Source organism: Patagioenas fasciata, chromosome 2 (assembly GCF_037038585.1).
Source record: "Patagioenas fasciata isolate bPatFas1 chromosome 2, bPatFas1.hap1, whole genome shotgun sequence".
In the NCBI taxonomy this organism is placed as follows: domain Eukaryota; kingdom Metazoa; phylum Chordata; class Aves; order Columbiformes; family Columbidae; genus Patagioenas; species Patagioenas fasciata.
The window spans coordinates 30,903,598-30,929,758 of record NC_092521.1 but is presented as its reverse complement, the minus strand read 5'-3'; the positions used below and the strand labels follow the sequence as shown (position 1 = coordinate 30,929,758).

The following is a 26,161-nucleotide window of genomic DNA, read 5'->3' as shown; positions in this document are numbered from 1 at the left end:
GCAGTAATTCAAGCACTTTTCCTGGGTGACAAAATTGCTGTCTTCCTGTTGCTGATTTAGTGCTGAAAGGTGCAACAAGCTAGCTCATATATTTTCAATAGGAATTTTTTTAATAAAAGGCAATAAATTTAAAGCACCCAGCTGTTCTATAAAGGCATCATAAAAAAGAGACAGTGTGTCATAAATTACCCATCATTTATTTTAAAAAACGGTTTCTAATGGAAGCTTAGCACTAATTGGATCTAATGACACTGGGAAAATTTGGCTATTTTTCAAGATATTTAGGTCCTGTTCATAGCTATTCTACTTTAACACTTTCTAGATTTTTATCTCTTCTGCAATATGTCCAGTGTTCTTCAAAATCTGTTTTTCCGTAGAGACCAGAGACTTCATATTGTGTCATAAACTATAACTTTATGGAGGCACACGAAATTTGAATCTTGCCTAAACAGTCCCATTTACAGAGTTATCCTTTCCTTTTCACAACAAAAAACATGTGTATGTATTAGTTCTAGCAATGTGCATTTCCTCTCACAAGTGTTTAATCTCTTTCTCCGTATTTTCTTAGCTTAGTTTTATGTTTCCTGTTCAACAGAAAAAGTTTTGATTTGTGTGTGTGTGCATGTGTGTTTTCTTTTCTTTTTTTTTCACTCAGTCTCAGTTTCATTTGTCCCCATTTAACTACATATGTTGTCTACTTGCTTGAGGATTTAGTTTGAAGCTCTTTTGTGTTCTCTATCATCATTTGCTGTGCTTCCAATTAAGTGTTGTCGGAAAATTTGGCCATTTCCAAGACATTTAAACAACTAATATTTTTATTTTTGCCTTCTTTCTGTGTTGTTTCTTTAAAACCCCTTAAAAACTAAAGCAAACCTGGTCTTTAGACAGGTTTGCATGCCCAAAAGGGAAGAGGCCTTGTTAAATAAATGGAGACGTGTTATTCCTTGCAAAACTCTCTTCTGTTCATATTTAACTTATTTCATTATGGCTGAGTCAATTCAATGATTTCTAGAGGAGAATATAAAAGATACATAGTTTAATGCAGAGTAAAGACACTGATACACATAATTTTGCATTTATTACCATCTAATGTGCCCCGTTTTTTCCCTCCATGCAAACAGAGGAGGGTTTCAAGGACAATGAACATACATGGAAGTGGACTGTTTTTTCTTTTTAATAATTTTAAAAGAATTCTTTAGATAGTCCTGTTCTTGTGGTCTGCAGGCTGAAAAGAAGACTTGTATCCTCAAAACTCTCTGCAATATTTGATGGTGGAGGGATGGTGAAGTACTCAGATGACTGGACAAGTCACAGTCTCAAGATTTTAAGGTAGAGGCAAGAATACTGCTTTTGTTAATATTTTCTCTCTCCTCAAGGTGCTGAGAAGTCAGGTGAGGTGAAATCAGTCTTTTATAGGAGAGAAGCTTGCCTGAAGACACTTCTACATTTCTACCTTACACTTGATTCATGTTTAACTCTTTTACTTTCATCTAAATAAATGTTGCATATCATAGGTAGAAAATGAATTAATTTGCTTCAGAGCCAATCATCTCAGGTGGTGCTTTGCATAGTGCTTTTCTCCTTTTCTGTCCAAGGATCTGTGTCTGGCCATTTGAACCTCTGACAAGAAGGCAAAGCACGGATAATTGCTTTTACTCTTGGTGGCATTTGGTCACACACACCCATTCAGTCACTCATTGTCTGGGTTCTGTGCCCCGGAACACCACCTGCATCTCCATCAGTCACGCTGTGCACCTTGTTAATGGCTTTGCAGCATGCACACATAGAAATGTGTGTGGGATGGGCCTGGTTTTGATCTAACATTCATATTTGCACCCAATTAAAGGTCCTTTCATACTGCCAGAGCAGTGTAGACAGGCAGTAGTGGTGTGTACCTGAGAACTAAGCCCTATTTAGACAGGAAGGGCTCAATTCTGTCACCCTGACTCAATTTCATGTAATATCTTTCTGTACATGTACTATTAGATTCAGTGGATCTGTTTATGTGAGAAAGGGCAGCAAAATCAGGCTGCTTACACTTGGGCGCAGTGGGAAATAGGATATTAACTGACTCTGTTAGGGAAGAAGAGCTGTCGTAAAAGAAGTATTTGACACTGGGAAAGAAAGGTCAGCAGGACAGCACACCTTGAAGAACACGAGCGGTGATTTTATGTCATTATTTGTCAGTATTCCTCTTCTGTAATCTCAAGAAGCGTTGGCAAAGTTGACTGCAGAGCTTGAGAGTAACTCTGATGGGGCATTGGCTTAAGTAGTGTGAACTGAGTGTGATCTATCTTCATTGGCGCAGGCAATTTGATCGAAACTTCTTCCATTAGAATTTCACGGATGCTCTCAGTAGAAGAAAACTTTGCTTTGAAATGTGTTTGTTTTGAATAACTGATATTCACAGAGCTCATATTACCTCTGAGAGCTCAAGAATAAAGGTTTAAGAAGGACCTCTCTGCATAACAGACACTATACTCATGAACTACATTTTCCCAGCATGCATCACTCTAAATATTGAGTGATGGCAATTACGAAGGGCATTTGAAGAGTGGGACATTGAGGAATGTTGTCATATTATATTAGTTATGGGTAATAGCTGCTGACTTTGGAACAGTGATGTGAAAATCAGACCACTTCAGAAGCTCAATTTGGAACCTGGGAGAGTCATGCAAGGTGACAGATCAGTACTGATATAGAAAATGACTTAGAGGCAGATAACTACTGTTTTATGCATAAGTAGTTAGGGTCCCAATATTTTTCCTATGCAAATCAATGTCAAAATTCAGGTTAACCTGATTAGAATTGTCTCCTTGCAGAGAGGGGTTGTCTGTTGATATATCACAGAGAAGAGTTATAATTACATTTTAGGTGGAGAAAAGTTATGAATTCCATCATTTGCATAATATGTTGAATGTAGCGCTTTCTAGGTAAGTTCTTAATATCAGTTATTGTCTGTATAGAACAATTCTTGTTCAGAGAAACAAATGAGGAAGGTGCTTTTCAATGAATTTAGGAAGGCATTTTGAATTGCTATGCATGGTATGCATTTGTGCTGATCCTGCAATGTGCATTTCTCATAGACATATTCCTAACTCGCACTTATTCCTAGCTCGTACTTACGTTTGGTGAGAGTACATTGAACATTCCAGCAGACTGCTTGCTCATCTTCAGTAGTTTGCCTAAAATAGTGTGATCTCCATAGCTAATGATGCTTAAGGTCTTTTGTTGCATCACATTTCTCATCTACATGAGGTCACCTTTGCCATTTTTGTAGAAAGACTTCTGCAAAAGAAGGTTGTTGAGGGGAGATTGGCAGAGACCTGCAATATGTCTCAGGGAGGAAGGAAGATTCCTTCTAATCTGTGCTATAAATAATAAAATGTGGCTAGGCAAATAATTCTTCTTCTCTGGAAAAGTTCAAATAAACCATAAGGGAGATATTATGAACTCATCCAGCATGTAAAAAAACTCATGTTCTCGTTCATTCATGAGGCAACAATAAAGAATTTATTTTGTGTCTTGCATATTTATCATTTTTGGATGTCAGAAGTGTTGCTTTCTGTCATCACTCAAAAAGATTTTCTAGTAAACCCCTCATATCTTCCAAGAAAGATGAATATTGTACTGAAAAAATAGTTCTTTTTCTATCACAATACAAACTGTATTTTAGAACAGAATTAACTGTATTCACAAAGGACTGTTTTTAACATCTGGGTACCTAGATTGGGAGTATTGCCATTGTAAACAGAATTTCCATATGGGAAAATTTTATAAATGTGGAATTACTTTGGACTGTGTAGTGGCTTACTGAATGTAACAAAGTGTATCAGTCTCAAGATTTTGATAATCTGCACCTAGTTAGCAAGAATTATAAAATCATAGAATCATTTCGGTTGGAAGAGACCTTCAAGACCATTGAGTCCAACATAACCAAACTCTGGCACTAAACTGTGTCCCTAAGAACCTCATCTGCATGTCTTTTAAAGACCTCCAGGGACGGTGACTCCACCACTTCCCTGGGCAGCCTGTTCCAATGCTCGACAACCCTTTCCATGAAGAATTTTTTCCTAATATCCAATCTAAACTTCCCCTGGCACAACTTGAGGCCATTTCCTCTTGTCACATCACTTGCTACTTGGGAGAAGAGACCAACACCCTCCTTTCAAGGTAGTTGTAGACAGCGATAAGGTCTCCCCTCAGCCTCCTTATCTCCAGGCCAAAGGGCCCCAGCTCCCTCAGCTGCTCCTCATCAGATTTGTTCTCTAGATGCCTCAACAGCTTTGTCGCTCTTCTCTGAACTCTCTCCATTACCTCAATGTCTTTCTTGTAGTGAGGGGCCCAAAACTGAACACAATATTTGAGATGTGGCCTCACTAGCACTGAGTACAGGGGGACGATCACTGCCCTAATCCTGCTGGCTACACTATTCCTGATACAAGCCAGGATGCTGTTGGCCCTTTTGACCACCTGGGTACACTGCTGGCTTATGTTCAGCCGGCTGTCAATCAGCACCCGCAGATCCTTTTCCACTGGGCAGCTTTCCAGCCACTCTTTCCTGAGCCTGTAGCTCTGCCTGGGGTTGTTGTGACCCAAGTGCAGGACCCAGCACTTGGTCTTGTTCAACCTCATCCAACTGGCCTCAGCCCATCAATCCAACCTTTCCAGATGCTTCTGTAGAGCCTTCCTACCCTCGAGCAGATTGACACTCCCACCCAACTTTGTGTCATCTGCAAACTTACTGAGGGTGTAATCGATGTTCTCATCCAGATCATTGATTAAGAGATTAAATAGAACAGGCCCCAATACTGAGCCCTGGGGAGCATCACTTGCGACTGGCTGCCAACTGGATTTGACTCTATTCACCACAACTCTTTGGGCCAGGCCACCCAGCCAGTTCTTCACCCAGTGAAGAGTATGCTCATCCAAGCCATGAGCTGCCAGTTTCTCCAGGAGGATGCTGTGGGATACAGTGTCAAAGGCTTTACTGAAATCTAGGTAGACAACATCCATAGCCTTTTCCTCATCCACTAAGTGGGTCACCTGGTCATAGATCAGGTTGGTTAAGCAGGACCTCCCTTTCACAAACCCATGCTGACTGGGCCTGATCGTTTGATTGTCTTGTATATGCCATGCGATGGCACTCAGGATGATCTGCTCCATGACCTTCCCTGGCACCTGACAGGCTTGTAATTCCCCAGATCCTCCTTCCAGCCCTTCTGGTAGATGTGTGTCACATTTGCCAACATCCAGTCAGCTGAGACCTCCCCAGTTAGTCAGGGCAGCTGATAAATGATGGAAAGTGGCTTGATGAGCTCCTCTGCCAGTTCCCTCAGTACCCTTGGAGTGATCCCATCTGGCCCCTTAGACTTAAGGGTGTCTAAATGGTGTAGCAGGTCATCAACCTTGGTGATGGGCCTTGTTTTATTGGCAGTGTGTCTTGGATTTCTTTCTGCATTTCGTCCCTGTTTTCCGGCTCAGAGGTCTGTGTACCTGGAGCACAACTGGTTTTACTGTTAAAGACTGAGGCAAAGAAGGCATTTAGTAACTCAGACTTTCCCTCATCCTCTGTCATTATGTTTCCTCCCACATCCATCAAATATATGTTGCAGTGAGATTGGTTTAGCAGGATGTTTTGCTCAAATATAGGAACACTCAGTGCTCTTGGCAAGTACATAATTTCAAAGTTAGTTTCCCCAGTTTGTCTCTGTCACCTCATTCCCCCTCTCCAAAAAGTGAGGCTTCTATTTCTATAATATATCTAGTGTCATCACCAGCATTAGTTCTTAGCTGATAAATCCAAACACTAATGCAAATTTTTGGCCATTGAAAAGTGTTTTCCTGTATGTACTGTTTCAAAGTAATTTCTTTTCTTCTTTGTTCCAGTGCTACATTTTGCTTTTGTACAACCTGATTTTCTCTAAGTGGTTTGACAGAAATATAAATGTGCTGCTGTTTAGACTATTACTCATATTATTTTAGGATTAAAGAATGGATTGTTGTGCTGTGGTGTGTTACTGAATATTTACAGTAGCATGCATCCTTGATCATTAGGATGAGAAGCGTTTTTGTTGTTGTTGTTTTGTTTTGTTCTGTGTGTTTTTTTTTTTTTTTTTTTTTAAGACTATAAAAGAAAGGAGAAGCAGAAAAGTGCAACAATTTGGAATATATGAATTCTTATTGTTATATTTTGGATATAGCCCTGTTCTCTAAGAAGTCAGGCTCATGCTGATTGTAAGTACAGAAGAGCTGTGTAATTTTTAGTGCTTAAAATAAGATCTGGTTTTGTGTCTTTTGACAGTTCTAATCCCTATTTCTTCTTAGACATTGCTTTACATTTCAAGCAAAGCATAATGTAAGTGAACTGAAAATCCAGAAATAAAACCAGCATAATGTCCTCTAAGTCTGAATCCATTATGTGGTGGTAGGTGTTGCTTATTATAAGAGTGATTGTATTATTACCTGACCCAGACTACTTTTTGTATAATTTCTGTATTAATTTTCATAAGGTTTCCCTTTCTAAGTACTCTTCTAAAAGGCATTTTAGAGACAAAATAGGGGGGGAATGTTTTCTTTCCAAAGCAAACAGTCTGCCGCCGCTCCTAGGAAATGCTACTGGTGTCTCTGTCTTCCTCTTGATAATTCTGGGGAACAAAAGTTAAATTGCAGTAAATCTCAGTTCATATTACATGTTATATATTTAATTATTCCTGTTCCCAGATAGATAAGTAATGACTTTGACATTTCCAGGTCTGTAATCTAAAGTGGTTTTTGTTTGTGTTTTGTTTGTTTGTTTGTTTGTTGTTTTTCCAGATTTTTTCCTTAAGTGATGCAATAGAAGTACAATGAAGTTTCCTTTCTGGAAGCAAGATGGTGATTTTTTCTGCCGTTCGAGAAACTTCAAAACCATAGGAAACTCCTGAATTTGGTGCATTTGCATGTACTTGGAAGAAGTCTACTTTTAAATAGGACAGCACTGTATCATTTTAGAGCACTGAAGAGTAAGTAATATAAAACCAACCAAGAGGATAATTTCTGACATTTACAAACATTTATAATGGCGTTAGTTCCAAGTAAGTTAGCTGAGGCAATTTGAACCTCTAGACCTGAACAAATAAATAGGCATGGCTTGCCATCAGCTATTTCAGAAACATACCAGTATTGCTGTGGAGCTCTGTGCCTCCAAATCAGCAGAGAGGTCTACCAGATTTACCTAGGGCTTCCTTCAGTCAAGACATTGACCACTTTACTGGGAAATATTTCACAAACAGGTAAAAATACTGTGTTGAAGAAATTTCTGACCTTTGTGGAGTTTCTGCTGCAGTGTTTTAGAGCTGGTCTGAAAATAATCGGCTTGCAAAAGACTCAGTGATGAGGCTTAAAGGTGAAATCAATTTCGATGAAATGTCCCTGATGGGCGGATCTGGCTATAGTTTCCCTGGTTCACCCGTGAAATGAGTCTGTTCTTTATACAGCTCTATGCAGTGGTTAGACTGTGTTGCCAGCACAGGCCAAAGCTTGCACTTGATCCCAAACTGCCTTGTCCAAATTCTCTGAACCCAAGCCAATGCCAAAGCAGCTTTCTGCTCCTGAGGAGTGTAGGAGAACAATAACTGAGCCTGTGCAAATTTTTAGCATGGGCAAAGTGTGTGCTCAGTATCAGGAAGCAGAGCTAAGCTTAGGCATGCCTGCTCTTGCTTAGCCTTTGTCCTCTGCCACCAGTGCCGAAGTGACTTACAGTCGGTCACATAATATGGCCATGTGTGGATCAGGAAGACTGATATTATGGTCAGCAAGCCCTTATGGGAAATCGGTCATGGAACAGAATTGTAGAACAGTTTGGGTGTCAAGGGACATTTAAAAGTCATCTAGTCCACCCCCCTGCAATGAGCAGGGACATCTTCAACGAGACTGGGTTGCTCAGAGCCCCGTCCTGCCTGACCCTGAATGTCTCCAGGGATGGGACATCTACCACCTCTCTGGGCAACCTGTGCCGGTTTTTTACCACGCTCATTATAAAAAATTTCTTCCTCATCTCTAGTTTGAAGCTCCTCTCATTTAGTTTGAAACCACTACCACTTCTCCTATTGCAATGGTCACTGTGGCACAAGCAACCTTGTCCATCTGAGCGTGCAGAGTGTGGCTTGAGGAACATGCCATGCTTCAGCCGGCTCTTTGGTCCAGCAGGCACGTGGCAGGGTGGACACAGCTGCAGGGCTTTGCTGTGCTGCCTTGCCAGCAATGTGTCACGATACGAGAGACAGAAGCACTAATGCTCATTCTGGACTGAAAAAATAATTCAGTTCCCCACTTAATTGCAACCTGTCTTTAGGAGAAATCTTATTTGTTAAAGATATCTTCCACGTTATTCCTCAGGGAAAATGTGAAGAAGAGAGAGTTGAGGTGTCTGAGACAGCAGTCTGAGGGACAAAGGAGACTGAAGATTGTTAAGTAGACATCCCAGCAATATCTGCTCAGATGCTCAAGCATGAGTGTGCAGAGTGGGGCTGATCAGTGACAGAGACCCCTGGTAGGACAATATTCATCAGGGTCCCAAGTCTCTGCATCAGCAGTGCTCAGCTAAACCTCTAGCCCTCCAATCTCAACTCCAACAACTTTAAATATTTGCCTTGAGAACCATTGACGGCAATTAACCTGATGTGATGTTCGAAACTAAAAGCTTGATTTAAAAGTAGGGAATTTACAGAAGCACAACTGAGAGTTAAATTTGGCTTGTGAAGCCTTTATTTCTGGTACTAATGTTTAAGATGGAAAAAAGCCAGCTTGACTTCCAGTTCCCCAAAGTGAATTTGTACGCCTGAGATTTAGAACAAAAAGCCCTTTTACTGGTATACTGAGGTATTTAACCTGCAAATCTATGTGAGAAGAAAAAAATGCAATTCTCATTATGCTTTGATTGCATTTTTTTAGGGGAAAACCACATTTAAAAACTGGAAACAGTGCTAAGTGCCAATTGGAAGACGCATGCTTTAATGCTGATTTCCTGCTACCATCTGTTTTGTAACAAAAAGGCAGTCTTAGTTTCTGGGTCAGAAACAAGGCTTGGTGCTTCTTAGAGGACCTCATGTGCTTTAAAATAGTTCACTCCTGTGGTGCTGTGCAGTGGGAGGTCATCTGAAAAGTTTAAGATAACCCAGGACAATTTAAATCACACAGTTTTAGCAAGGGGCTGTTAGTTTTAAGCACTAACACAGTTTGGCCAAGGACTATGTGTAGTTTGATTCTTCAAAGTTGAGTGCACATCTAAGTAAGACCTGGAGGCTTGGTGCAAATAGTTTTATGTTTATTCTTTTTCAAGACTTCTTTTACAAAAGTTTCTGACTGAGTGACACTTTCTAGTTGATACCAAACTTTTGTAATGGTAAAAGTTAGAGTACAGGATGATCGCCCTGTCTGTAACTGCAACTACAACCTCATGGAATGTAAATCTGTTATCTCATTCTCTACATTATTGTTCTGATTAATGCATTTTTTTTTTCCCGAAGATGTGACAGAAGAGTTTTTAGAAGAACCTGAAATAGTTATTTACCACTGATAAAAACTGAGAGGGCAAATTATTGGTGTGCTCCAGTGTATAATCTAATGCTTTTGTATGTATGGGGTTTTGTGAGAGATAAAAGACTTGCTTTTTGTTGCCAACTTTCTGAAATTACTCTTCTGCCTTATTTTTTTGTCTTATTTTTAATCTTTTTCCAGGTGAAGTTGAAGTTCTTGGAAAATAAAAAGACAGCAGCTGGTAAACATTTTCATTTGCTAGAATACCCTGTTTTGGCAGGTTTGATTAGTGTTGTTTAGAAGAAACACTGGAGATACTTAAAAGTCTCACCATTTTGGAATTGCACATTGAATATTACATGTAAGCCTGGAAATGTCTTGAAACTGGCAAAAGAAAAACCACCACCATTCAATGAGGACCCTTTTTTCTAATGTGTCTTTCTCTCTGCACTGCCGTTGTAGGGAATGTTCAGTTAAACTGAGGCACTTCAGCTGGAAATACTGGACAGCCATAGGACACACAGGTTGCCCTAGTCACCAGTCTGGTGTTGGCATTGCCACCCACCTTTACACAAGAGTCAAGGAGCACCCTAAGATAAAACGGACATTACAGGCCCTACTCCTGGGGACAGGCATGTGCTTTGTGTGTCTGGGTCATCAGATAAGCACAGATGTGATGTCCAGTGAACGAACTTCACTGACCCCTTTTCCACTCTTCCATAGGATGAGTGAGCGTCTAGGAAATCCTGCTCCCTGGCTCTGGGGTTCACCCTTCCTGGGACAGTGTCCTACGCGTTGGCTCACCACCCCAGCGCAGGGCAGCCTTCCCTCCCATGTCAATGAAAGTAAATCACTTGTAACTTTCTTGGGGTCTCCTCATGCTTGTCTGCCTTGCCTTGTCTTGCCCTGGATCTTCACTTTCAGGTCCAGCGGTGGGTTCTCAGTGTATTTAGCAGCCTACAATGTTGGTAGATGTACTTAGTCACTTAATCATAGATTATGCTTGAAAGTAACTGCTTGGATTGCTGTCTTGGACCTTCAGTGGGTTTTCCAGAGCTTTCAAAATATTTTCCTGTCCTTCTAATAATTGAAATCCCCTCTTTATTCAGAGAAACATGGGCAGTGGCCCAGCAAGGCTGCACATATCACAAACACTTGTAATTTTGTCTTGCCTGTAATGGAAGCTGAGGACAGAATCTAAATGGAGAGATTAGAGTTAATCCTTGGAAGTAAGATGAAGTTCACAAATTGTTTATTTGACAACTTAGTTTATTTGTGTAGCTGCTGCTGTCTATATAGTCCACCTATCCCTTCTTGATAAAGAGATCATTTATCATTCAGAAACATGGCTCAGTTTTTTCCTGTGCTGGTGCACACCACTAATGCGTGTCATTAATGCAATCCAGAGGGAGCAGTTCAGAAGATGAGAGGATAATTTACTCACGATGTGCATTCAGTCCTCAGCCTCCTTGCTGAGATTCCCCTGCAGGTTTGGATTCTGTTTTCTGACATAAACCTGCCGTACCTGTAATAACCAGAAATCTAGTGAGCCTACTAGTTTAATTCAAGGATAGAATGGCACAAATTCTGTTTAAAACCTTTGAAATTCAGAAAGCTCAATTCTGTTGTAATCTGCAGACCCATGCCTAGTTCCGGCATTGTTATCTCTGTATTAGTTGAGAGCTACGTCAGGAAAGACAGATAATTATAATAACTAAAATATGAAAAAATGATTCATGTTGATTACACTGGAAATAGTTGTGTTTTGACTCCACGTTGAGAAAGAAAATTCTCGGGGGGAAAATGGATTTCAAGAAGTGCTGTGTTGTAGGGGTGTTGCAGGGTGCTGTAGGTACCCAAGTGCCTTGGCCTTAGCAAAAGCCGGCTTCTTGCAGCTTTGCAGCCTCCCCTGAAGCTGTGGAGCTCTTAGCTGGAGCCTCTGTGCCAACTTTTCTCCATTATTGTTTTCATGCTGTTATTCTTGTAGCATTTGTGTGGACTTGCAGCTGCAAATCCTGACAGTGTTGTTACAGCAGGCTTTTCTGGGAAGTAGCTACCATCGGTTTCAGAAACACTCCTCTTTTCTCTCTTTCCCTCCTGTTTTACAGATTTTAATTTATATTAGAGAAACAAACACTCTGCACAACGAAGTAGATAGTAGTCATCCAAATGCTCAATAAATGTTATCCAATAATATACACGGACAAAACCTTAACAATCAGTCAATGTACTGTGCTTGCAACTGATCAGTGTGCTCTGGTCAGTGCTAACAACATCATAAGCAGGAGCAATCCATAGGGAATTTCAGTGGGTCTCAGTGAAATGTCTAGACTGAAGGGAAAACTCCTCCTCCTCTTCATCATCCCACCTGCCTCCATCACCACTGTAGACACTGTCCAGAGGATGATGCTCACCTGGCATCCCATGGCTGCTCTTACTGACCAGCCTCTGGGGAGTTTTTCCTCTACTCTGCATTTCCCCTTCTCCTGTCCTCTTTTCTCTGTTCTTCTCCTCTGCTTTTGTTTTTGTTTTTCCCCCCAGATTGCTTTGTCTGTTAGAGTCAATGCATGTCATCAGCAGTGGATCCTGCTAATAAATCTTTGTGCACATTACCCTGCCTCAGCATCCTTTGTGCTGCAGGGGAACTGATGATCAAGGCGGAAGTAGAAAGCGGTAAGAGAGAGTGAAAGCTTGTGACTCAGGCAAGTAAAAGCTGAAGAGGAAAGAGAGGTTGAGCAGCAGGACCTTGGGCCTGATGGATATGCTGGTGTGGTTGTGCTGGTCTCTGCTATCGAAGTGCTCTTGCTGAGGTTACAGGTTGTCACAGGAAAATTCTTGCATGCTTTCAGCTGTCTCTGCAAAAGTTCAGTTTTCCTGGAATAATTGCATCTGTGCAAGGACTTCACTGGCACTGATATGTCAGTCACAAGGACTCTTAGTGCCAGGGTTTGTAGGACACCAGAGTGTGTTTGTGCATGTTGAAGAAAGAGGCATGTGCACAGGATTCCACCTCCAGCTTGGTCCAGCACGTTTCCTCTGACAAAATGGGATGCAGAATGTGTCAAAGTTCTTTTGCAGACCATGAATGATGCTGGTCTTCCTGCAGTTCGCTTATTAAAAGTTTAGTAAATGTTTCTCCTCCTTCTTGGTACAGATGGTGCTGGATACTACATAATCCCCCATACAGCGGGGCGAGCATCCCAGGCAGTGAGCTGTCTCAAGGGTGTATTAGTATGGGGTGGGCTGGGCACTACCTCACACCAGTGGTCCCTGCCTCTGCCCATCACCTCCATCCTCTGATGGGGGTGCCATCCTCTGCCAGCCCTGATCAGCAGTCTGTCTGCAGATCTCTAGGGCCAGGAGTCTCTGTAAAGTGACCTATTTTCACATTTGCTACTTCTTTTGCTTACAAAAGCAGATTTATCTTGGTCCTTATTTTGTTTTAGTTCCATTGCGTGTATACTAATTTTATATTCCATGGAAAAATATAACTAGCTGACTTATTCACAAAGAGATACAATATCAAATATAGTGTTATTTTTTCTATTCATAGGTAATTGATAGAAAACAGCAGGTGTTATATTTTGTCTTGGAGCAGATAACATTCAAGGAAGAAGAAAAGGAAGCCTCTTCTTTTCCCATGGGCAGGGGACTGATAAATTATTCCATGGCAGATAAGGACAGAACTCATATAGGTAACAAAGCTTTGGAAAAAAAACACATAATAGTAATAGTGATAGTAATAATAGTAATGATAGAAGATGAATGTATGCTTACACTGCTAAAAACTTGTTTGGATGCAGAGCTCTGAAGCTTTCCATATTATTGAATCTAGAAGAAAAGCTTTTTATTGCTCTTAAATAAAAAAAAAAAACAAAACAAAACAGAACTACTGTACAAATGCAGTGGATTTGAGTCTTTGACTGACAATACATAACCCAAAACTCTTTTATTTTTACTTGCTGTTCTACATTTATGTGTGACACAAAATTGAAATTCCAGTATAAAAAGAATTTCTAACTCCAACTATCTTTGCATCTATCAAATAGGGAGGATAAACATGTCAAACACTACCAAAACCCCAGAAAATTCTTCTGGGAGGAAGTTGAAGTAAGATAAAAAGGGGTATCATGGTACCTTACCCATTTTGGTGCCTGGCTCTCCTGTCCATCTCCCCTTTGTTTCCATCGGTTTGTTCCTCATCACGATGTTCCTTCAGCATGTTTCTCTCATTGCTCTTGAGCTGCAATCAGTATTTAATAAGTATATCATATCCCCGATGAGGTGTCAAGTTTCCCGGTCACTTACACAACATCTCTAAGTGTGCTCTCAGAGCGCTTAACTCGAGAACAGAATCACAGTTTCCACCTGCTTGTTGGTTCACACTGAACTCTCCTTATTCCGGAGCTCCTCCACCTGTTCTTGGTGACCTGCTGAATGGTTTGGTGGAGCTCTGCTCCATGGGAGGCTCTACTTCATGTCTGGGTCTGCTGTGGCAGCCCCACGATATGCTGACCCAGGACTGCAGAGCTGCCGAGGCTGCTTCGATGGGCCAGGGGAACCATCAGAGAAATACAGGTGGAGAAGTTTACCAGCGAAATCCACACCTAGGCCATGGCCAAGACAGTGTTTTCCAGTGTTGGGTGTTGGCTAGAGTCTGTTGTTGGAATAATTCTGTCAAGAACACAGCAAAAACATTTGTTGATTATGATGAGCTAGATCATGGGCTCTGTGCACAGATATACTGCTTCAAAAGTCTTGTTCTTTCCATCCAATTCATCAGTATGAAAAAAGTGAAGAAAAGTTTAAAAGTTGTTTTTTATTAAATACAAGAGAATTAACTCACAAAATGTGTTCACATTCTTGTATTTCATGCAGTCCTCTGCTGATTGCATCTTTTATTGATATCCATCTGAGTTGGTGATGAGTCTCTTCACTCCTCCAGTGTAATTGAGCCTTACCTATCTGAGGTATATTTAGATAACTGACTGACTGTGGTGCTTTGCAATTGATTTTAAATTGAGGCTGAATAGTGGAATTTTGTGGTACAAAATAATAAATGGAAGAAGCTCTGAGGTCTGCTCAAGAGCAATATAGAGATCTGACCTTGTGAAACTGGGCACAAATCTGCGCAAGTTGATGGAATCACTTATGGCAGGGCTGAGTGTGGCATAGTGTGTTTGCAAAGCTTTCTGGGTACAAAAAATACCACTTGAATTGAGCATTTCTTGTTGGTCTTCATCTAACATATGGAAAACTTCAGCTATTTTAAAATTTGCTAGAAAATAATGAGAGCAAAAATGGAAACCTGCTATCTTGGAACAGAAACTATTCAGGTATTTAGGACACTACAAGTACATCATGTTAAATAAAGGTCTGAATCTGTGCTTTCTCTGGCTTGCAACAAGGACTTAAACATAGTTGTCCCTCCTCTCAGAGGCCAACGCAACATAATTTGCCATTTAGCTTTCCTGTTAGGTCATCATTCACTCATCCTCTGAAATGGCAAATGGATCTAAGACATGCTTCCGGCACAAAAGTTGCAAATGTCTCATTCTGGAAACGTTTGCATGAAATGAACTGTTGTCAAAAATTAAGTTAAGCTTAACATTTCTTCACGTAGCTCCTTAGTACATCCTTTTACCTGAGGATATGGCCTGGCATGATCTTCAGCCAGCTCTCTGATCTGTGTCTTCAAATCGACGGAATTTTGTGTTAGGTATCTAATCACTCTTTGGAGGTGAAAGAGGGGTATAACTTGTGAGTTTAGAAGCTGGAAATTTTAGTATGGATGTCAAGAAAGATGTTTAGACTTGCTGATATGGTAGGTAGAAGCTCATTGCAGTTTCCCCAGTTATGTAAAAAACCTTTCCATTGTATTCACCCTGGGAAAATGGGACCTCTCTGTCAAAGACAAGGAGGAGCTTATTTTAGCCTTAGCTTATTAGCAAAAAACTCAGGATCTACTCTCTTGGGCTGATGGTTTATAAATAGGCTCAGAGCTGAATCACAGATTTTGTATAGTGTTGCCATTCATTAAGTACTGAAGTAAAAGAAAGGGCTGTAGGTCTGACTTGCTTGGCAGGCAGCGAGGAAGAAATACTGAGGTTGCATCTCTGCCATTCAGTTTAGAAGTGTCGAATGCTTCTGATGAAATGGAACATTATTCCTGCCTCTTTTAATTCTCTCTAAAACTTTACAGACTGATTTTCCACAACAAAATGTGAAGGTTTCTGTGCTTTTCTGGACGTGTCCTGGAAGATGCCTAATGTTCCCGGCTACCTTTGAGCTAATTGAGCTGCAGCTCAGTTAACAGGACTCAGTCTTGCTAGTTGTAATAATTTGAACTTGTGCAGTAGGTGAGAACGGAAATAAAAATAACTGAGCCAGGATTACGTTTTCTATGGCAAAATTTGACATAAGAAAAATGTCCTTTTACTGGTTCTAGCTGAAGGGGAAGGTATATTTTGCAGATGCTAAGGAATTTTTGTTGAAACCAGTCTTGTCAATTTTTGTTGAAGTGAAAGGATGGAGTCAAGTTCTGAAGCACTTTATTTTAAAATCAAAAACTTACTTGCAAGGAACAAAATATTGCAAGGAATAAAAAATAGTAAAAAGCATGTCTGTGGACTAAATTGTGCACTTGGAAGCTTTTGTAAGTTATTTCCTTTGATGTGGTGTTTTGTTTATTTGACATACTATATAGATAAGAATGTTTCAGATTCTTGATACAACAGTAGTACAGATGTTTAATATACTTCAGAATTTTTAAAATAGCGATATTTTTAGTAATATTTTGCAGATTCTAATGATGATTTTGAATTCTTACAGTCTTCCTCTGCTGACTGATTTTATAGTAGTTTTTTTCCATGTGATCAGTGGGCTGAACATTATAAACCAGGGATGCCCTAGTAAAATGTTTACATTGGTTTTCACATTACTTTCAGTGATGGAGGCATGCTTTCTTGCTTTTAGAATATTACATAGCTTTCGCCTAGGTGTTCTCTCTTCTATCCAGTTACATTCTAAATAATCTGTGTCATTTTTGATTAGTCTTCTAATAGAAAAAAAGTTTTGGGGTTAAAATACTAAACTGATTAAAAGCATATGTAGTGTTAATGCCCAGCTCTGCCACAGACTTCTTGACTTGTCCTTGATAAGTTGTTTTATCTCTCTGAGCCTCCTTCCCTGTCTGTTAAAGGATGGAGAAATGTTGATGGTTCATCCTTTCTCCCATTTTTCTTCTAGAAGAAACTTATTCTGGAGAGTGTTTAAACAGAAACGCCACTGTATTGGTAGCTTAAGTACATGTTTGCAGCTTTGCTGAAGTAAGCACAGATGCCATTAGTCCTTTCCTGAGCCAAGACCATGGACTGAAGGTTGTTCAAGGTAAGAAGCACCCCTGAGCATGTGACTGTGTTTGTACCTGATGTAGGGACACCTGCCAGGGAGGAGAGCTTGGAAGGCTTGAGGGATATGAATGGTTGTAAATGGTGTCACTGTTCAAGCTGTTCCCTTGCACACTAGACCTGCATCAGTTCTGTCACTGCAGCATGTCTGGAGGATAGGCTGAGGTTGCCGCTTCTCACACTGAAGGATTAATTTATGGTCTATTTCTTTGATTGCAGCATGATTTTACTCGGGCTGCATGTGAAACTGCGCAGTGATCCTATTAAAATGGGAATGACTTTGTCTCACTGTCCTGCAGTGGAGGAGTCAGCAACTACTCTCAGGCTGCCTGAGAAATTGGGACAGGGAGTTCTGGGCTGTTTATGTCTTGCTAAGCTAATAGGAAGCAGAAGAGCCCAGTTAAGAGTCAGGTCTGGTCTAGTCTCTGCCAGTGAGTGCTGACCATGAATGCTGTGAGAAGTACCGTTATTTGACTAAAATTCTCACTGTGGTAGAAAAAGCTGTGCTGAAAAGATTCTTTTACTGTGTTCAGCCCTGAAAGGCAAAATGAGTATATTTTGATTCTGTATTTGGTTATGTGTATAATTGCTTCCTTATTGCAAACTATGTTATAAATGGCAAGCTGGATGGAGCACTGGCAAGCATTATTGGCATTATTTGTCATCAGTGTGAAAGGAGGATACTTGGTCTTTTGCAGAATTGGGCTGTTTATAATTGGAGTTGGTGTAAGGGAGGCTAGGCTGTAATTTTACTGAATCAATCCAATGCTTGGAGATCAATTTGAAAGTTTTGTTTTGTTTTTGTTTTGTTTGTTAATTTGTTCATTTTCTTTGTCTGTTTAATTTTTTTTTTTTTTTTTTTTCCCCTGGGCAAAGGTTATCTGTTTGTTTGGCTTAACATTCGGTGATATTTACAATAGGTTTGAATGGCTCACATAATTTCATTTTAAAGTCTGAAACTGATTTTGCATCTTGAATTCCCTTTCTCCCTCCACCACTCAGAAGGGAGCTGAAGGTTGTTTTAGCTGTCTCCTCACCTATGAGCAATTTCATTACGTTTAATCAAATGGTATATAAACAAAATCCTTGCTCCTAGGCATTGCTCCTGAATGCTGGGGAAGTAGCGTTCATATAGTTTTATAAGAAATACATTGATAAACTGAATGAATTGAAAACATGTATTTTTCCTTAACACATGATTGGTAAGAGCTATATGAGGATGGTGAGCATTAGAATAACCCAAAGAGTAACAGAATGAAAAAAAAAAAAGTCTGCTAATACATTAGTTATACAGGGAACAGACTGTAACAAACTGTCTATCCCTTCTGAAAAAAATCTTTTTAGTATTTGTATTTTAAAAAATCTGAGTTATAGTTGGTGTGGTTTTGTGTTTGCTTCAGGGACTGTGTATGTAGAATATGACTTGGATCACCTCTGTGTGTGCAGCTGGGCATCCTTTTGGAAGAGAATGCACAAGCATACCTTGTCTGTCTTCTTGAGAATCAACCCCCAAACCCAGCCTGTTTAGAAAGGTACTGAGGCTTCCCTTAGTTTCTTTTCAGTTGCATTAGTTTTTCACCTGTATTTATTGGTATTTCTTTTCTAGTGTAAACTGTGTGTGGCTGATTCTTCTGTGTTACTAAGAACTGAAGCAGGATCTAACTAACTCTAATTGCACTTCCATTTGTAGATCAAGCTGTCCTCTCCATATGTCCCATGAGACTAAGATGTGGCATCAACTGTGAAGCCAGTTTCCATCAGACATATAAAACAATGGGGAGAGATTACTGTGTGCATACCCATAAATTAAAAAAATGAAAAGAGAAAGAGCTCCTCTCAGAACTGGAATTAATTTCTTTATGTTTTTTTCCCCCAGTCTTATGTACTGTGTAGAAAGTGTTTTATTCTAGGTGAACAGGTATGTGAAAGGGTATGTTGTCCCTTTAGGCGACTTGATTCAGATTTGAGTACAGATGAAAGCAGGCCTGACATTTATTTCCAAGACTGTATTGAGAAACAGAACAACTCTATTCAGCTGCTGAATTTTGTGCTCATGCTGAGAGGCAGCAGCTTGCTAATGTACCACAGAATCCTTTCTTACAGGTCCTAAATTGCACTGGGATTTCACTGGCATAGTGTATCAGGCTTGAGCAAGGTAAATTTTGTTAAGGACTTACACATATTCAGTAGTAGATGTCAGTGAGCGGGGCTGATAAATTTATCATGAGGGTGAAAAGGAAAGATTTTGGCACATGTCATGGAATTACCGTATTTAGAAGCTGTTAGAACAATACAGGTTCCCTTTCATGTCTATCGTACTAAATCATCTTCAGAATAAAGAATTAAAAATTAGTTAGTTTTATTGCACAGATATAACTTCAGTGAACCATCAGAAGTCCACATCTACCTCTAGCAGATTTTGTTATTGTTCCTGGTGGATGAAGGATCAAATCTTTCCAGTATGGATTCTCTTCTGCTGTGGGGAAAGAGAGAAAAGGAGGATTGCTCAGCTGACATTATCAGTGGTGGTGCAATATAAAAGTTAAAGCTGAGAGTTTTATCAGTTTGCAATAGCTTCCACGCCAGCTGGAGACTGCCAGAAAGCATTGTGCTCTTGTCAGTTCCCATCACTGTTTCTAGAGCTTTTTGGAAAGGTGATGCTGAGGGTCTGTTTCTGCTAAGAGCTCCCTGTGCCTGGGGAGTTACCAGAAGGGGAACACACAGGTCATTTCTGGTCTTTCTGCACACCATGAACAACACTTAGAAAGTAGAGCATTTGGCTTTATGTGCTGTGGTTATATTAAGCTGCTCCTTTCCCTCAGATACTGCCAAAATACATATATCAAAGTTAAGTTCCACGTCATACCCATTAATAGCCTGAAAAAGTCATTGCACTGTTTACTTTCAGTGTAAGGTTTGAGTCTAAAGTGACTCTCTCTCCCTTTGCTGCTAATGGTAATAACCTCACTTGGAGATGGCAGATGTACAGAAAGAGTGAGTCTCTTTCCCAGACAACGTACAGGCTAAATCCAGCAACAGATAGAGATGCAGATGTGTGGGAAGGGCACATGGTATATATATACCCAGCAGACAGGTTGATGATAGGCATGTGCTGATGTCAATTCCCACTCCTTATTGGTTCTGCTTGAATAAATATGAATTGCTTCAAACTTTCCAGTCTTCAGATACCAAAAAACCAAATGGCAGCAGATTTTAATAATTTTTTTTTTCAGTGAGTGTGTGTGGTATGGGAACACATCTCTCCATTCCTGGTTTGTGGTTGGAAATCCTTCTTTGGCTAATATACCACTGAGGTATTTTGGCTACCTGAGGCTTGTGCCACAAGCAGCTACTGCTACTCAGTGTGTGGCAGAGGTTTGAGCTCGATGTTCGTGTTTTCCGTCAATACTGGAGGCTGTGGTGTGGGTAAGCTGCTGGGAGGACAGGACTTTGTGGTAGCAACTCCTCACTCTGGCCTTGATGGTCAAGGCCTTTGCTCTCCTGGGCATGTATGGGCAGGCTGTGGACCCAAGAAAATTAGGTAAAATGCAGCAAAGACGACACATTATTTTCAGCTCCTTGCTTACCTGCCGCTTTAATCTCAGGAGCCCAGGATCAAAAAAGGTGCTGAGGTAGTTGCAGACAAATGTTATTTTTACAAAGTTAAAGTGTAATCCTCCAGGTAGGAGCAGGCAGGCTCTCACTGATGGTTCAGGCTTTGCTAAGAGCTTCAGCCTGCTCACCACTGAGCACTGTATTCACTGACTGTCGGATGAGCCCCTAGTTAATTTTACTATTTATACCACTTTTTGGAAGAACTCAAGGAGTGCAGAATGGGACAGTCACATTCTGGTGGCTCTTTGCCCATGCCTCAGCTGTGCCAGACCCAAGCATGGAGCCGTTCCCAGGGGCAGCTCTGTCATTGCTGGAGGTCACAAAGGGGCTGTCCCGTCAAAAACCCTTCATTGAAACATAGATCAAAAAGTACAAGTGTTTGCATAATACCTGGTTATAACATGTGATTGAAAATTTTAGCATGCAAAATTTTTGAAGGGCTAGAAGTGAACACTTGTTTTCCACCTGTACTTTGTAAGTTTATTTATATAAGCACTGGAAACAGGTTGACCTTGGGGTCATGTAGGTTCCTCACTATGGAAATATTATTTTTGTTGTGGTTTGGTAGGCTGTCTCCTGTAGTTCAGGGCTTGTCCTTGTACAGTTTTCCTTCCTTATCTCCCCTGAACCAGAACTATGCTCCAGAAAATGAGTTTTCATGTGGATAGAATGTTTCCAATACTTCAATTGCAGAGGCAACTTTTAAAATACAAACTAGTAAAGTCTGGATGAGTTTCCAGGCATTCTGGCTATGTCTAAAATGAACATATAACCAAGCTGGTTTTGAACCATGTAGCTTGCATGTAACAAGGACACTGTGCTGAATTGAAGTAAATAATTAGCTGTGATGGAAAGCTGATATGTGGGGCTGGGTTAAGGCAGCTACCTTGCTTCTGGGCTAACTTGTTCCAAGGAGCCTCCAGGACCTCTCTGCAGCACTGCGCCACACTGAGTGAGCACATCTCCAGCAATGGAAGGTTGTGCAGCTGCAAGCTGCCATTACCAATCTTCTCAAGGTGCTGTCTGAGGCTGCAGCCTGGTGCCATTTCAGGCTGTGACCCTGTAGTGCACAGAGCTGCTTCCTCGTTGCATCGTTTTGCTCCGATTTCCGCAGAAAGGAAAGCCAGGCAAGCTCCGTCAGGATCTCAGCTGGGCAATCAAAACCCTGGGGCAAGCTCTCTTTTTTCTTGGCAATTAGGTGCAGCCTTAGGCAATAAGGGTGGGATTCACCTAATTTAACTGCAAGTGTTGGGAAGTTAGCTGTCAGTTCTGGACCGGTTGTGTAGGTTGCCTCAGAAGGAGAGAGGCTGGTACTTCCAGTGGAACTTTATCTTACCTTGGAATAGACAAGAAGAATCACACTCCAGAGGTGTCTGTCTTTCTCCATTGACTGCATAGCAGAAGCCTTAATGATTGTGTTGAACTTGATGCCTGTCTTTTAGACAACTAAAGTTTGGCGAGATGCGTCTTTTGCTATTTGAAGGTGCATGTAATCTGTGAGCTGGAACATCTGTTGTTCAGGGTATATTAAGAGAAGAGGCATGTTCTGAGCCAGAGGAACTGAACTACCTAGTTTGAGTAACAGCTTGTTTAAAGTGATGACAAGGTGATATGTTGAAATAAACCATCTGAGAAAGATAAACTCAAAAATCGCACAAAGCTCAACAGTATAGCTACATCAGTATATGAATCTAGCTGGAGCAATTGTATAAGCAGCTAAAACTAGCACCTTGTTAGATCAAGTTAAGAGGACATATTTTATGGGTAGTATTCCAGGGAGTATGCTGTTTATTTTCCTTGATTTGACTCCTAATCTAGCCATGTATATAACAAATGACTTTCTATTTAATTTCAAGTAGATAGCAGCAGTTTTCACAGAGTATTTTTTTCCATTGAATGTAGATGTGAATCAAAGAGGATCATAAAATATCTCATTTTTACCCAGAAATTTCAGTATAACTCTAATGCTTGCAATGCATGTTGATTTTGTCACCATATTTAATTTGAGTATTGTTGAAGGATTGCATTTATCTTGAGATTGAGCCAATTAGAAACACTTTTAGTCACAACACTGAGCAATAAAAATAAAAGAACAGGAAAACAGGTCTTTCCTTGGTCGATTTTTGTAGATTAAAGTTGCGTTAAATCCATTAGTTCATTATAAAGTGCATTTTCCTCAGAAGCTTGATTAAAGTCAACTCAGAAGTTGTTTTAGAAGCTAGAAGTATCAATGATTTGAAATGCCCCCACAAACCATGTCTGGTCTGTTGAATCGAATTCTTCAGAGTTTCCTATTTTAGTGCACACTCTGGTTGTGTGAGAGTGACAGTTTTGGACCTCTGGATCCAAGTGGGTACATGGTTGTGCATATGCCAGGTATCTCCTGAAGAGATGGTGGGTGCACAAACCAGGTGGAAGCCACGATATGCTCTCACAGGTGTTGGTTCTGTTTGGCTTCAGTGAACAAAAAGTCTCTTTTTGGACATTTTTTTTGAGTAAATTGAGAGCTCATTTTGGGGAAATGCTGAGAAAAATGACAGTGTTACCAGAGGACAGACAGATCCCTAGAGGGTGGAAAAAGCAGATTATGAAGCAGGAAAGCATTATTATTCTTATGTCGTGCTGTACAGTTATTCCACCTAAACTTCTGAATATACTTAATACATTTTGATATGAATAATTTCTTTAGTCTTGCCTTTTGTCTAGTTCTGCTGTAAGTCTCTCAATATGCTCAGAATTAAAATTGTTATTCACTTATAATTATCTGAGATTTTTGCACAGCGTTTTTCTTCTGTAAAACCGGCTGTAGCTCAGTTTGGCAGAGGCAGCATGCTGTGTAAAAGCATCTCACTTCCAATGACCAAAGGCAGTTGCATAGAAGTAACGTTTTTTTCATAACTGTAGAACAATTATGGGAATCTTCATCTGTGTCTGCATTCTGAAAGTATGTAAAATATTCAGTAGAATAAGACAAAATGAAAAGATTTAAAATAAGGGTCAATTCATTACCATTTTATTTTAAATATGTTTAGCTATTGTTACAATCACTGATATGTATTTATTGCACCACTGAGTTGAAATGTGAGATGTTGGATTCATGTTTTGACTGTTAATATTCTTTTTGTTTTCAGACCGTACATGAATTGTGAGGAGAAAGATGCAATGTACGATGGAGTCCTTTACCAGTCAAGCAGTTACTGAGTTTTTTTTGAATTATGCTAAATTCACAATTGAGGAAGTTCAGTATGTGAGCCTGACAAATGAGTGAAATCGACATTTCTGCTACATGGCCTTAAACTGTCTGAAGGCCAAAGCAAACAGCGGCTCCTCTGGCTAACTGGGGAGACCCCAGTTGACTGCAGGTTGGCAAATGAGACACCCACCTACAGGAAGGGCTGGGAGGAGGGTCCAGGAATTACAGACCTGTCAGTCTGACCTCGGTGCCAGGGAAGGTCATGGAGCAGATCAACCTGAGTGCCATCACGCAGCACATACAGGACAAGAAATGGCCTCAAGTTGCTCCAGGGGAGGTTTAGATTGGTTATTAGGAGAAATTTCTTCCTGGAAAAGGTTGTCAGGCATTGGAACAGGCTGCCCAGGGAAGTGGTTGAGTCACCATCCCTGGAGGTGTTAAAAAACGTGTAGATGAGTTTCTTAGGGACATGGTTTAGTGGTAGAGTTGGGTTAATGATTTGACTAGATGATCTTAAGGGTCTCTTCCAATCAAAATGATTCTATGATTACTTTGCAGCGTGCTCAGGACTGAGTCTGGGCCGAGATTTGCTTTGTGAAGGTCTGACCCGCTTCCAGGGCCCATCCTCATTCCAGTTACCAAACAAATATGTGAATTATTTGGGCTTGCTTTTACTGCTGTTTTTGAAAACATCGAATATTTGACTTTGTAGCTTACTGAGGTTAATCAAACTATATTACAATGCTAGAAAAATATGAACTACCTGTTTCTTGTACAGTAATCAAACACTGCCTTCAGTTGCTAAACTGTGCTGCCAATGGCAGCAAAAAGCTTCATATACTTCTCCAAGGGTACGGCAGTGTGAATAATGATGCTCCAGTGTGATTCTGGAGCTTCTTGTATTTATATTTAGTACCTCAGTTTTGTGAATCAGTATACAAAAATATTAGGATGTATTATTTTTCTGACCAAACAGAAATTACTTTTTCCTAATATATTATCAAAGTAAATTCTTGTGGCTAGTGTCATTTCAATATTTTGGGTGCTTTGTGGATTTGTGATATTTATACACTTTGAGTAGGTATATAGAATTTGTCAGATGTCTCTCTTGGTTACCCAGCCACCATCAAGCTCTGGAAAGCCTGTCCCAACCACTACCTGTGCAGGTATCTCAGCATGCTTTGAACTGGTGCATAGAGCTCCAATTTTAAGCAGAATAGAATAAAAGCCACTTAGAAATTTAAAATAGTTGGCCAAAAATGTGAAAGACAATTGAAAATACTTTGAATCGGTGGGTGTCTTTCTGGGCTATGTTTATCAAAGCTTAACCACACATGTTTAATAAGATATTTTTGTTCAAAAATAGAACAAGAAATAGTCAATTACACATCCAATAATTGAAAATCCTAAATGGGTCAAATTTGGAATCAGTAACTAGTTCACATTCCATTATTTTTAATAAAATGACTAAACCTACCTCATTGTCTCTGTTTCTGCAAATAATTAAGCAGTTAACTCCACATACAAGCAGCAAATAAAATAAATGAAAACCTTTTTTATACAGTAGCTGGGAGGATTCTTCTGTACAGTTCTATGTCACCTATGTAATGTAAATTGGTTTATTCTCCACCTTCACAGATACAGTAATAAGCAGATCTGTGTGACACAATGGAGTATAGTTTGGTGATGGCAGCACTACATTTTAATCAAGTGATTATTATTTATTTTAAGTAGTTGCATCAAGTTATCTACATCCAAAGACATAGACTGGTAAAAATCCAGCCTACCAGTTGCATTTTACAGCTGAGTAAATTGACTAAAAGAAGAAAGTTGATAAGAATAAAGTGAAGCTAGAGAAAAAGTGAAATTTAATTTTACATAAAAATAATAAATTTGATGTTTAGTACAGCATCTTGCTATCAGTTCAAAATCCAGTCCATATGGAACATGGGACCTAGAGGATTTAGAACATTATAAGTCTTAATTTAGTGATTTCTTTTCACATTTTAATTGACCCTGCTCCTGAAAACTGCTAAATGCTTCTCTTATATGAAAGGAAGAGTCTTAAATCACAAGCATTCCCTGACCATGTATATTTGCATTTGGTGTCAACTGGTGATTTTTAGAATCTCTGTACACTCCTCTTACAAAAGATTATAAATCTCCATTATCAGCAGAGACAGCTCCCATATATTTAAATGTCTGGAATTCCTCACAGATAAACTTTTTATTATTATTTTGGTGAGCAGCAGTAGCATTTAGTGAGATGGCGCGGTGATATGGGTAATTCAGTGCTTATTCACCAAAAAAGGAAAAATAAAAGTCCTCAGCATAATGGATAATGAATGTGTCTGACTTCTGTGACTGCAAGAGTTGGATGGTGAATTGTCTTCCTGTGAGACTGAACACAGATTTTTTTTCCCCA

At 40.0% G+C, this 26,161-nt stretch overlaps 1 protein-coding gene across 1 annotated transcript in view; it reads left to right on the top strand.

The window, feature by feature from the left end:
• Positions 1 to 25,212, top strand: part of LOC139827315 (uncharacterized) — a 39,198-nt gene extending 13,986 nt beyond the window's left edge. Inside the window, exons 3-7 of the mRNA XM_071805494.1 lie at positions 6,817 to 7,004; positions 9,721 to 9,760; positions 16,768 to 16,908; positions 18,329 to 18,460; positions 23,675 to 25,212. Coding sequence (XP_071661595.1) covers positions 6,817 to 6,829 — 13 coding nt within the window. The 3' untranslated portion in view covers positions 6,830 to 7,004; positions 9,721 to 9,760; positions 16,768 to 16,908; positions 18,329 to 18,460; positions 23,675 to 25,212. The remainder of the gene's footprint in view (positions 1 to 6,816; positions 7,005 to 9,720; positions 9,761 to 16,767; positions 16,909 to 18,328; positions 18,461 to 23,674) is intronic.
• Positions 25,213 to 26,161: the final 949 nt, after the last annotated feature.